We start from the raw sequence: 13,947 nt of genomic DNA, 5'->3' as shown, positions 1-13,947 counted from the left end.
ATAATAATAATGTAAAAGTACTTTGGAGTTGGAGTCACAAGCATCTACAGAAGGTTATTTTTTCGGTTTAAATTGGTTTAAACCTGTAGGTAAAATGTAACACATTTTGTGCTTCGGTAAGGCTAAAACAGCTTCGCATTCACAATAAGGTTTTTTAAACAAAGATTTGCTTCTCAATTTTAGAGAAAAGCGCTTCCACATTGCGCTCGACACGTCTAATCGCAGCATTTGAAGACATTTCGCTGGACCGGTTGGAGTAAAAGCAGCATTACCTCGATTCCTCTCCATGTTTTCAGCGCGCAGCCATCACACTGAATACGCGCCTTCGCCATCTATGCCACCAGGCTGTTCGGCACGTTGGTGCGCCGCTCGCTTTTTAAGATGGCTGCCAAAAATGGCGCAGTAGTCTCTTTGTTTACTTGTGAGATGCTCTGCTATGTTCCAGTCTAATAGATTGGACACAGCCGCCCCGTGGTTTCGCTCCAGCATTCAGCACTATTATGACGGAAGTCCAGAACAAATCCACTGCACATTTAGGTGTCAGCGCGTTGTCATGGAAAGGAGATACCTCTCTACAGTAAGTGAATAATGTCCGAAAGAAAATGAGTTGTGCGCTTTTGTCCACTTCTTCACGCTCCTGGTCAGTTTGGGACCACACTTGGTTTGGAGCTTTGAGTTGGAGGAGGAGGAAAAAGAAGATTTTTTTTCTTTCCCCCCCCATCCTCTATTTTAGAAAAGCTGAAAATGATCTGTCAAAGGTAATGATAAAAGGCGACGTGATGGATGGGTTTGTCTTACTCTGCCTCTCAATCTTTCAGTCCTTCCTTCGCTGACATTCTTTCTGTTTCTTGTCTCCGGGGAGAGCCATTATTTCCATCACCCACCACATTTCAACCAAATTCACTGTATCACTCCATGCTCAGCCAAAGGGAAGAAAAAGCCATTCTGTTAGAGTAAAATTTCATTTCCTTACCAGCATACAGTGTTGTTTTTTTCTTGGGAGGGAGGGTATCTGTTCATAGTGTGGAATTACAGTGTGATATTTTTATGGGTTCATCCAATATAGCAAGGCAGTGACTTCTGTTATTGAAATTTTGATTACGATTACAGTTGTGTGCGTGCATCTCCCCAAAGACAGCAGTCTGATAGCAGGCGGGGAGGGGAAGAGTGCGATTATTTATTTATTTATTTATTTATTTATTGCATATAAATGAAACCATAATGGCGGCTCCTGTTCAACCAGCAAAGAGCCCGTGAACATTTCTTGGCGCACCATAACCCGTCCTGTAAAACAGCTGCACACTGGCCACCTGATAACCACAGCGAGTGATTGACTTCGCACGGCGGCGACCCTCCTCCTCACTTGTAGCCCGTGTTTCTCCCCCTTCGCTACAACACAGGATTTTAAAAGGTAGAACACAATCAACCTGTGTACATAGCACCGGCCTGCACGCCGCGCATCGCTATCTCATTGTGTCTGGCAATTGTGCTAATGACATTTCACAAGATTAGCTTTTCAATGCGGTATTGTTATTGACCAGCTCGGTGTGTTTGTGGGAGCCCATTGCTCCATTTAAGGCCCTCCTGAAGCACTCCTCCTCTCCTCCTATTTTCCCTTCTTTTGCAAAAGCGGCTTTGCTCTCGCTACACCTGTTTTTTTTTGTTGTTTTTTTTGTGTGTGTTTTTTCCACCCAGACCTGTTATTAAATCTCGTAGCAGTTAGTTGATTTGATCAGTGTGTGCTGTAATGTTGTTTACCCCCAATGGGATCTGGGCGTTACAGACATACTCATCCCTCTCTCTCTCTGTCGCTGTCTTTTGCTCTTTCCTGCAGTTTCTCCCCAAGTCGAGCAATGAAGTAATTTCTCTCAGCTGGATCGAAGCGCTGTATCTTTACGCTAATGAATGCAGGGCCCATATTAGAAGCACAATAGGTACAAAGTGCTGGAGCTTATGCAGCATGTCCGTGCTGGTGGTTTCGCCTGGTGTCCGACTCGGTGTTTTTATAGGATTGAACCGGTGCAATAACTCTCACAGACGAGGGCTGGCTCGAACAAAATGCTAAGGCAAACACAAAGCCATGAGCAAACGCTTTTCTGTTTATTTGGATGTGGATGTTGTGGATAACTCAAAGCAATCAAAGCCCAGAGCCCCGGATCACCACAAGGCCCCTCCTATATGTACTCATAGCAGATGGTAGCCAGTGGCAAGAGGTTCTGGTAAGCACAATAATGCTGCCTGCTATTGCAGGATGGTAGAGAGCACATAGTGACAGATGTCAGTGTTCGCCGTGTCCGAGAAAACGGCCGATACGCCGAGCAGAATATGACCGCTGTGTCCAGGCGAGGAGGACGGGCGTATGTTCGGGCCTGATTCGTCTCGATTTTTATCTTCCTTCCTCTCTTCGACGCACCGATTCTGACATGTCTGCAACACTCAGAGGTTCAGGAAGGGTGGGGGATGTTTCTCCTTTTGCTGCGTGTGCCTGAGGAGCAGATGGATAGCTGTTTCAAATTCAGATTGCATGTTTTGCAGTACAGCAGTGAGCAAAATATGCAGAGTTCCTGTTAAATATAGAGCAAGTTCAGTGATGCACATTTTAATAGCAATGTTCCAAGCTGTTAATGCATTATGCGCGTCTGCAGAAGCTGACCTGTTATGTGTTAGACCTGAAATAATAGTTGATAAACTGATTATTCGGTCCAGAAAACTGAATAACTGCTTGTGAGTTTATGAGGTTTTGAATTTAAAATCTAAAGATTTCCAGTTTTTGTTTTCTTTAGAGTTGCCTCAGTGTCTCGGGTATGAGAGATATTGCTTTGATCAGCCCGTGTAGTTAAAAGTACTCTCGACTCAGGTCTTTTATTGACCCAAAAAACGAGTTAGTTTACATAAATGTGCTGTAACATTAAGAGCAACTGGACCTCCCACGAGAGCACCAGAATCCCGGACCAAAAAAACCTAATGGGTTGGCCAAAGCACCCCCCCCCCATGGATTTGCAACCATTATCCCTCACTCACATTGCAAAATGTGCAGAACATCTCTCTAATTTTATTTATTTTTATTTAACCTTTATTTAACCAGGATAATGTGACTCTCACATGCTACTGTAAGCCTGCACAGACATGTCTGGACTGCACTCTACTACACTGCCCTCTGCCATCACTCTTGGGGGAGGTCGCCGTTTTATTTTCATTAATAAATCCATTAAGGGCCGGCACTTTTAAATACAGCACTCTCAGGAATTAGCACGTATGTGCAGCTGGACCTGCTATCAAAACATAGAACGAAGGACCTCGAGTTACAACTCAAAGTGTGACTTTATACTTCACGTCTTTATATAGCAACATGATGTTTGAGGCTATAATAACATACGAGCCCACCCACCAAAATAGTAACAATAACAATAAGAAAAAAAGATTCACGACTTGTTAAGATCATCGCTCGTGTTTACGTTTACTTATGTGTGCAGATTTGTGTGCATAGGTGTCAGCAGGTGTTTGTTTCTAAAGCGCCACATTGCACGTCCGCGTGCACGGATGTTGCATGCGGACGTACAGAAAGCGCTCCCCGGCCAGCTCGACAACAAACACAGAATGGTTTGGCACGGCTCTGGAATTATTTATCTGGCTTCCCTCCTCTTCTCCAGCATGGTTTTTGTCAAGTCAGAGGAAACCATCTGCTGCCCGGTGATAATGGGTGGCCAGGGAGGAGGGGACTGGAAATAGGGAGAGCAAATAAAATTGAGAGAAAATGGCAGGCGCTGTCCCAGAACCTACAGTACCTTCCTGCCTGCCTGCAGCAAGTCTGCCATCTTAATAAACATCCCTCCTGATATCTCCTGGCTTCTGTGTGTGTGTGCGTGCTTGTATTTCCACCTGCTGTGTGTACATACACACCTGTGTTTCCACTGTGTATATGTCTGCGTGTCTGTGTATTTCCTATCTAACCTTGATCATTTTGAAGTCAGGATTGTTCCTGAGTCTAGCTGATATGCTGTCAATGTGATGGCGCTGACTAAGAACCTTTTCCCCCCCCTCTCTCTTTTACCTGGTGCACTAAAACCGTGACAGACGGATTGCTTTTCACTAGAAGAGATCTTTCCTGTTTCCTGTTTTGTTTTTTTTCTTTTTTTGCCTTCTGTTTTGGATAAATGGACGGGGCGTATTAATGAGAGAACGCCACGAGTCAGGTGCAGGGCTTAAAGAATGTAAGAGAGTCAATACTGCGAGTTAATGAGGAGTTGCCTGTATAGAGGGGAAAGTAAAGCATGGCTGGAGAGGAGTACAGTGAAACACACAGAGCAGAGGAGGAAAAAATGCTCATTAAAATAAATAGTGGGCCACGGAAAGCACAGGGAAAGTCCACACCTTGAAAATGGTCGGCGTTCTCTATTTCCCAAAGTCTCCAGGGCTCTCAGGAGGAATCGAGCGCTTAGGGCATCCTCTGAGTAAACCATTTCAGTTTTCTCTTGTCTGAAGTCGACAGGTTGAGATGGACAGAAAGACCTGACAGCCTGTCTCCCCCCTAAACCCGCCTCCATTCTCTCACTCCATCACACTGTTTTCTATTTTGCCTTGAGATGTTTCCTCTGTTTCCCCCCCCCTTTCCTCCTCCCTTACAAACACATACGAACTGTCAGATAACTTTCAGTATAGATTTATCAAGTAAGTGACGCTCATTGAACCTGTCTGCTATTGTGCAGCTGTTTATTAGACAGCAGATGGTGGCGCTGCGTCAATACAGAGTAATATCTTGGTGTTAAAGGTCCTGCAAAGCTGAGATAAATCCATATTCAAGCAAAAGAGGGACTTTTTCCAGGAACGGATCGATCCAGTATGTAAAGCTGCAAAATAATTCACTGCGGGAAGAATTGTTTGGATTGCTTTTTTTTTCTTTTTGGGTCTTTGTGCGGTCAGTCCGTGCTCTGCCGGGCTTTGTCGACACAGCTGTTGGAATGCATGATGGCGTGCTTGATGAAGTGGACGCCGGGTCAGGGGGGATAATGGAATTGAGGGATGGAGAAAGAGGGATGGAGGGATCAGCCGGGCCACAGGAGGGGCCTGGTGACCAGGTCTTTTCTATTAACTCTGGTGTGAGCAGGGCGGGGAGGGAGGCCCCCTCTCTCCCCGCCTGGTTGTTAGAGTGTGCGTCCAAAACTGGAGATAGGGGAGGCGAATATTGCTCAGAGGTCCAGTGGTGATTGACCCTGTGTTTTCATCAGCCTGCGCTTGCCTGATAACATTTCTTACTGCCCGACAAGAGCAAAATATTACAGACGTGGGTGCAAAGAGAGGCTCGGGGAACTCTTAGTTTGGTTTGGTGAAGTTTGATTCGCCCACCCAGCGCACACATTGTAAGCTAGCTTTTCATTTTCTTTTTTGAAATTACATTTTTCTTGTCTCCCGTCCCCGAGAAAAAGATTTCTCTCTTATTGAATCTATTTGTCATGTTTTGGTTCACAATTTTATTATCTCGCTTGAATGAACAAAAATGTTAATAATTCAACACGGAAGACGATAAAGAAAATCTCCAGGGGAGAATCTGAATGTAGCCCACGCCTGAAAGTTTAATTGTTATTAGTATACAACAAGAGAAACATTGCTAAGATTCTTGAGGCCCTGAACAGGATTTTTCCCCCTTTGTTCCTGTTATATAGTCTGTAATCATCACTCACTCACAGCTAATTATACACCTCTCTACCATCATCATGGCTCACTTCAAGACCTTAAAGAACAGTTGAGATTGCTGTCATTTGTCACTTTTTCTCTTCACATCATAAAGGAACAGGTGCTTTTTTTATATAAACATGCTTAGTGAAGGATGTGACACATTTTTCCTTTTTTTTTTTCTTCCTGTTTTTCTTCTCTCCCCCCTCCCATATAATCCCCTAATCGGCACTGTTGTGTGTGTCACCGTGCTGCAGGTCTCCGGACTGTCTCCCGGAGACACCCAGGTCCCGGGACTGCTGCTGGCTCCAGGCGTGAGGTGGGGACAGACTCCTATAAACCAGCTCACACCGTGGGATACAGATGAGCCCCCTGCTAAGCAACATCGAGATGCCGAGCCCACCGGTAATGAATCACACGCACAGCATTCACAAACACACGCACATGTAGCAGGGATGAAGCCAATTCTGAGAAAGGTACATGTGTGTTTGTATTTTTTTATGAATATTTATTTCATACATATATATTTAAAGAAAATAGGAAAGGTAAGAAAGATCAGGTGTTTTGTGCTGATGTGACCAAATGATGAGAAGCTGCAGACTGAAAAAGGAGCAGCCTGATTCAAAACCAGGGTATTTTTTCTTTCAATTAGGCTCATCTTTTCACTCGCGCCGGCTTGTCGAGGTAGTCTAATACAACATTATTTGCGCCTTTGTGTTCCCGATGGACCTGCAATATGCGAGGCTGTATGCGTGACCCTGAAGGAGGAAATTTAGCTAGTCCACTTACACACCGTGCTCCCGACTCTTCCTGTGTGTCACATGGTAGCAGATCTCGCTGTAGGAGTAGAGTGCTATGAAAGGGACAGTTGACCTCATAATCAAATGTATATATTGTTCCCTCTGGCTGTAGAGCTGTTTATCCATCCAGTTTCTTTTGGTGTTGCTTGGTTTTGAAGATCAATGCCCTGGAGATGTTTGCCTTCTTTGGAAGAGAACGGAACTAAATGGCAGGCGGTGCTGGAAGCAAGAAAATAAAAAAATATGCAGCAATGCCTCTTTCAAGAAGTGATGAGGGTTATTCCATGGAGGAAATATATTCTCTTCTACTAATCTACAGCCGCCAACTGTTGAACTGTGGAGATGACAGTATGTAGCTACACCTGATGAGAAGCGTGTGCCAATAAGAGGGGACAAGCTGAGCTGTAATGCTAGCTAGCTTTGGTTCGTGGGTGTAGTTTGAAAGATGATTTTACTTAAAGCCATTCGGCCTGTGTGATGTTAAAGGGTTAAGAAAACATCAGCCAGTAGAAAAATGCTGAAAAAGCACATAAAACACAGCAGAAGAGCTTTTGAGGAGACAAAATTGTGACGGAGCAGAACATGTGAAGCATCGCTCTGAGCCGCCCTCAAAAGAAGTGGGAGAAAAATATGCAGGTAGTGTTTGTTTTAATCCCGTGATTCATGTAATATTATAGATACAAGTTTACTGTTAGCATGTCATTTCACCAGCTGTTCTGTGACATCATCGTCTCTCCAAAAGCATTTTCGCTGTGTTTCGTGTGCTTTTAAAGCATTTTTCTGCTTGCTGGTGTTTTCCTGTCTTAAGTTGCGTCAGAGCCGCTGTAGTCTATGCTTAAATCATATAGAAGTTAATAATTGTTACTATGCTAATTAGATGAGGCACAAAAACAGAACTGGTGCACCTTTGCCTGCTTTGACTTGAATACAAATAATGCTTCAGCAAATTAAGGCATAAATCCAGACCCCGTGTTCTCTGTGCAGCCCCAAAATGAGCTTACAGAGCTGTACATTACATGTAAGTGCAGAGCAGGATGCACACACACACACTCACACACTCACACACACACACACACACTCTACACTTGTGCTTCGCATCTAGATGCTCTGGCCAGTTAAACTAGCATCCAATGCTAATAAGCCATCTTTCGTTGCCCTAAATAAACCCACTCGCCTCTGCAATATGCTTGCTTTACATACACAATCATGCATAATGTTCATTCATAAACATGAACTTTACATAAACCAGCTTAATTAGGCATATAATTATAGAAATGTCAGTTTGCATCAGGACTGCGGTGAGCGGGGTCGGCTGCATCCCCTCACCCACATTCCAGACTCCCACCATCCTCCTTTGCCGTCATTTTGTCACCCTCGTTACTGTGTCACTAATCGGGGCTGATTTAGCCTCAATCAAACCGATATAGCAAAACTGCGAAAGTCCTTCAAATGATCTCCAGCAGGTCTAATTTAGATGTCGACCTTATTCTGTTCACGCCACTTTAAGACGTGTACGGAGCGGCAGCGCAGCACAGCGCCGACAGTAACGAGTAAGTTTTTTTACTCCTATTGTAATGAACTCACCCAGAATGGCTCTGCCCTAGAGCTGTTAATTTCCTTCCATTGCTCTGTTGGCCCGTGCGCTTCCTGCTCATCACAAATGCGTCTCATTTAAGAGTAATACTGGCCCGGTGCGCGCTCCGGTGGAAATTCTGGCTCGACAAATCCAGATTACAAACAGCTGTGACTCTGTGGTGGCTAAGTATCATGTTCAAAACATGTTGCAACCCCTGCTGCTGCCTGTTCAGTTCCCCTCCTAATTATAATTTGCGTGGTCTGCGGATTAATTATTAAACAGCCGATCAGTTACTCGAGGAATGTTTCTTTAGCAGAAGCCTGCTCGCTGCAGGAGCGTTGCAGTTGCACTAGGACGGCGTGGAGCTTTTGTGCTCCGTCGCCACAGCAGCTCCCCACACCCACACCACAGCTTGGAGTTGAAGCGTGAGGAGAGTGAGATGTCACCAGCACCGGCACGCTGTCGCATATGACGCTCCAATTCAAGCATAGTGTTGCATATTGATTCACGTGCGCGCGCTATTCCAAGCTGTGACTGGCGTTTGCAACGAAGCCAGCTCCTCTCCACACTTCACTGAACTGTGTTGCCAGAGAGCTCTCTGCCAACTGTGCCAGAATTAATCAACGGTTTCTTTCAACAGAAACTTCACTGTTCTGTCTGTTAAAGAAAGTTTGCCTTTTGAAAAAGAAGTTTTGTTTCAACTTTCGCTTCTTTGTACAAAAATAGTCGTGTTTTTATTTTTTTAATGTCAGTCTTGCACTCAAGCAAATTGCTCTGCAAATAAATAAATAATAAGCGGAGTTCAACGGTTAAATCTGAGGGAATAAGACGAAAATTAGAGACGCGGATTCTTCGTTTTTGTTAAACCTTGCAGGTGAGCGCTATAAATTTAGGTTGTTGTCGGGTCACGATGGCAAAATTCTTTTTTTTTTTTTTCCTCTTAAAAGACTGAAAGAAGAGTCAAGAAAGAACTGCAGGGCAGATGGAAAATGTGTGTATGTTCCAGTCAACTCCATTGCTCCTTTAAAACCTTGAGCCTCTGCAGCATGTGCAACCATTATACCAACACTTTTGATTACCATCCCTTATCAAGATGGGCTTCAAAAGAGGGGAAATGAAAATGCAGTGTTGGTGCCGATTGGCTCAATGACGTGAATCATGAACTGGACTGACCTCTCCTTTTATTCGCAATGTCTGTCTTTATCTCTCTTTCCCTCTCTTTCCATCCATCTCCGCCTGGACTCTTGCAGGGCTAGTACCATGAATAATCCGGGCTTCTTCTTCTTCTTCTTCTTTTTTGTTCAGCTTTTTGCATGCTGTCATTTAGCCTTTGGCCCCTTAGCAGAGCGCTAGTCTATTTTTGGAGCTTGGGCCGTGGCAGGAGGAGCCAGAGATGAAGGAGTTGGAGTGGATGAGGGAGGGAGGGAGACGGCGTTTAGGTCCAATATGGCCTTCCCAGCACATCCACAGCATCTAACGCCTCGGGGTAGAGAAATGATTGGCTCAGAGTGTCTGGGTAAACACAGACTCCTGCACAGATAATGGTGCCAAATGCCGAATGCAATGAACATGTATGCCTTCACGTTCAGGAAGCTATTTGTTCATCTTGTAGCAAAATAAATCTCTTAATCTTATTACGATGTTGATTTTGGGTGCTGATCTGTACGTCCCTTCAAATATTTTGTGTTTTATATTAAGTCTCGAGTCAAAAACAAACTTAGACTGAAGTGGAGCGGCACACTGACAGTTGTGGCGTGGTAAGGAACACAACTCAAGCTGGAGTCTGTCTTCTCATGCTGTTTTCTGTCTGTATTTGATCACGTAATATCACGACTTAAAATTAGCACGCTTCTCTTGCTTTCGGCTTTGTGCAGCTTACCTAAATAGCACGGCAGCATAGAAGTCTTTATCTTGACTTTGTCTTGGCGTTAAAAAATGTGAAATTGATTTGTAGTTTTTTGCCTCTTTCCCCTCAGCTCCAACCTGGCCTGCACCAGTGGCGGCGGTGAGCCAGCCCAGTCTCCTGTCCCACACCTACGCCCTCCCTCAGCCGCCTTCTTTCAACCACAGCGTGACCGCGCAGTCGCCCATCATAGGAGTGACCCCATCCATCCAGACGCCGGTGCCCCCGCAACACCCCCTCATGACCGCCCACTTCCAGCTGACGCCGCAGTCGACCCAGCAGCCGCCCTCTATGGTGCTGAGCATGCCCAGCCAGCCTCCGTACGCCTCAGCCCAGCCGACGGTCACACCATCCGCCCTCACTGCCCAGGCCAACCCGGTGGTTCATCCAAACGCTCACAGCATGATTGGCAACGGCCACTTAACCTCTCACCCCAGCCTCATCCAGCCCCACACCCTGCCTCTCACCAACGGACAGGCGGCGGCGGCAGCAGCAGCGCATGGGCAGCAGACGGCTGCCGACAATCAGGACGGTCCCAACGGGCTGCAAATGCTGCGGACGGTTGGGAGCGGGAAGTACGAGTTCAGCGATCCCGGACATCCCAAAGGTAAGCAAGGGCACTGTAAAAACTCTAAAGACGATCTTTTCTTTATGTTTTTTAAAAAAGATTATGAATCCCTTTCTAAAACTTTGAAAGAGTACATCAAAGCAGATTTGTTTGGTCGCTCAGACGAATCCAAGCTAGGAAGGTGGTATTTGGTATTAAATCGGCGTACTCTGGACTCTCTGTTCCTCGTGACCTCCTGTTATTGTGTGGTGGCGCTGGAATGAAACGCCTAGGCCTCTGCCCTCGGTCTGTATGCCCAGGCTGTTTCAGATGCCAGCAGTCATAAACAAGGCTGCAAACACTCAAGCGAGAGTTGTTACCGGAGCCAGTTCACTTCAAAGCTGATCCAAGGTCACCGAGAACATGGAAGCACCTCAAGCCAGCAGAGAGATTGGTGCTTCCCCAAAAAAATATATAGATATATCCTGCAAGAAGGCCCTTTACTGTTACTCTTTGCAAAGTAGAAGGTATCTCTGCTCTAAAACATCAGCATCTGTAGATTTGTGCTCTGCGTTTGTTTCCAAGTGTGTCGGGTTAATCTTTCTCACTGCTCCTAGCTGCACTGCAGAAGAGTCCTGCTAAACACGAGGCAGGAAGAGCTTTCAGTCCCTGCCCTCACATCTCCCTAGAAATCTTTTGAAGCCTTGTTGACTTACGCTGTGTTTGTGAAGGTGCTTCACAGCTCCAGCTCGTGCCTGAGACTGCACGCCATAAATTGGTGTTTGCTTTAACCTTGGAGTTTATGACGCAGGGCGCTAGAAACAGATGTTCGCAATTCCCCGACCAATTTTCACATTTAATGAAGCTTTTAATTTAGGTTTAGATTGTTTTCTTTTTCCTGACTCATTTTGATCAATAAAATGTGTGCAAATGAACTTGTAGATTGCAAAAAAGCAATTATTTTGGGGGCTGCCTGTGATACATCGAAATGAGACTGCAGGTAGAATTGGAAATGGATAATTAGATGGGCTCGTTTGCTTGGTCCGGTCTCTATCGAATAAGAGCTTTTTAGCTTCTGCCGTGTTGAATAGACTGTCTCGATCCATTAAGCATCCACATGTCAAAATGGAGTCTTCTAACAGGCCAAAGAAGCTTAATTTTTTTGGCAATTATAGTGTTCATACTGATCAGTTTTACAGGAAGGAAATGTGCTGCGAGGCTTTCTTGTTTAACCCAGCTGTGGAAGCACACACTGTTCCTGTGATTCAAGTAATGATAAAGTTACTGTAATATATTCAGTTTGTGTGGGAACAGTTTTTGTCAGCTCCTCTGTTTCAAAGACAAAAGGGAAACATCCCAGTGTCAATTTGCAGACATCATACACTTTAAATCCTGTGCGGGCCTCTGTGAAGGTCAAACTGTAAATTGAGGCACTTGAATCTCACATCTCCTCAAGCATTTCGTCTGCTTTTTTTTTTAAAGTTCCTGCCTGGCACCGAATAGATATTAGTAAGCATGTCATTGTGGTAATGTCACAAGGACAGTGGAAATAGGTAAAGCGTTGAGCACCAGTAAATTAGCAGCCGTGACGTCTCTTCAGCAGACTCTCTCGGCTGACGAGGGCACTTCACTTCGCTTCTGTAATCACAACAATGCCATCCCAACCACTCAGCGCCCACTGCGGCTGATCTGTCTTTTTGATTATCTCTATCTTCCACTTCCCCTGTCCCTGTTCGTTCCCCTCCCTCCTTTTAGCATGCTTGAGAAGTCTCAAATTCCAGCCGCTCGCAGGTTTTGGGCTTTTCGTCAATTAACACCACGTATTAGCGTGGCAAGGACACCCACTGTCCTGCTGTAGCGGCATACTGTTAAAATATGGAGGGAAAACTCTCGTGACCTCCGTTCTGGCTTTCTTCTGTTGCAATTATCGAGGACCTGCTGTTAGCATTTTCTGCTTAGGCGGAACACAAAATAGTAAATTAAGTAGTTTGTGGGAATCAAGGAAAGCAGCTTCAGGTTGGTATTCGGCAACTCTAATGGCTGTGGAAAGGATAAGAGTCAGGCGTGTGTGCACGGCTATCAGCTTCTGCCCTGATTCCAGGGAAGGAAATGGTTCTTAAACACACGCCTCCTTTTCCAGAAAAGCTGGGATGCTGTGTGAAATTAAATTAAAACACAATGCAGTCATTTGCAAACCCTAAAAAGGGAACTTTAGATATACAGCGTGCATCCAAGAGAAGCATCTGGGGTAATAAGGCTATATTTTTTAAAGCTCACATTGATAAAGAAGTATGACTCAATATGAAGTTTTGCATACAAAACACAAATGCTCAAGGTGTCTCCCTCCAGACGCCCAGCATGCGTCCATACTATAGTCAAAGTTGTTGTGGGCAGATTGATCCAAATATTAACAGCATCAATATTAACGCTGGTATCGGCATCTGATACTTTGTTCCTGTAAGTATCTGATAAGCGTGTGTTCACTGTGACTGTCCTTTTAAAAAAAAAAAAAAAAACTCAAGTATGACAATTTTAGTAAAGGAAGTTGAACCAAACTCCTATAGATAGATACTTTATCCCACAAGGGAAACTTTTGTGTTACAGCAACATGACAAAGAGTAAAAAATAGTGCAGTCACAACACAGTGACCCAGTTAAACAAAAGTGCCACAGGCACCCGGTAAGTGGCTTATGCTATTAGGGAGTGCAGGAATTTATATATTTACAGCAGTGATAACAAAACAAAAGTAAAAATGAAGTTAGTTAAAAACAGTAAAAGCAAGACTCTTGTGTAAGAGAGGAGTGCAAATTGCATTAGGAAATATTATGTCCACTATAAATGTATGAAAAACAGCTGCATGAAGGTAAAATACAAAATGTGTGTGGGATCCTATGTCTGACAGGTGTGTTCACCTGTCACAGAATAAAGAGTTATTATACAGCTTCATAGAGAACGTTAGCAATGAAAACCTGAAGCGTTCTTTAAGAGACGGACACATTTACAGTCGAGGTCTCCAAAAGAAAAGCCAGTTTCAAAATACATGAAAATCTGAAACGTGTTTTGCTGTGTTAGCTCATTATTGTGGACAGTAAGAATCACAGTGACTGAGTGATCATTAAAATGTGTTCAGAATTTTCAAACTAATGATTAGACCAAAAATATTTATCACGATATACATTTGAAAATTTGCGATAACGATATAACTGACGATATAACTGACACTAGACAAAATACTTTACAACTTTATTAGTGCAAAAAACCCCATCAGTGTATTTTCACTTAAACAAGCAGCTGTTTTTTTGTGTGCATTAAAGTTATATAAAAATTTAACAGTGCAAATTCTTCGCTGACAGTTTAACCAAAAGGCATTTTCAGAGGAAATTGGCCGACATATCCTCAGCATAACCATGTATAATATCCACAAAACTTAAAAAGAGGTTATACACACACA

General features: G+C 44.2%; 1 protein-coding gene across 6 annotated transcripts in view; it reads left to right on the top strand.

The window, feature by feature from the left end:
- klhl29 (kelch like family member 29) overlaps positions 1-13,947 on the top strand; it is a 264,330-nt gene that overhangs the window by 137,600 nt on the left and 112,783 nt on the right. For all 6 annotated transcript variants that reach the window (XM_005724914.2, XM_005724913.1, XM_005724915.1 and 3 more), the window contains 2 exons: positions 5,928-6,075; positions 10,023-10,556. In XM_005724914.2, the coding sequence (XP_005724971.1) occupies positions 5,928-6,075; positions 10,023-10,556 (682 nt within the window). The remainder of the gene's footprint in view (positions 1-5,927; positions 6,076-10,022; positions 10,557-13,947) is intronic.

The sequence above is a fragment of the Pundamilia nyererei genome, unplaced genomic scaffold (genome assembly GCF_000239375.1).
Source record: "Pundamilia nyererei isolate P.nyererei 1_Seehausen unplaced genomic scaffold, PunNye1.0 scaffold00013, whole genome shotgun sequence".
NCBI lineage: Eukaryota > Metazoa > Chordata > Actinopteri > Cichliformes > Cichlidae > Pundamilia > Pundamilia nyererei.
This window is presented reverse-complemented; position numbering and strand designations above follow the sequence as displayed.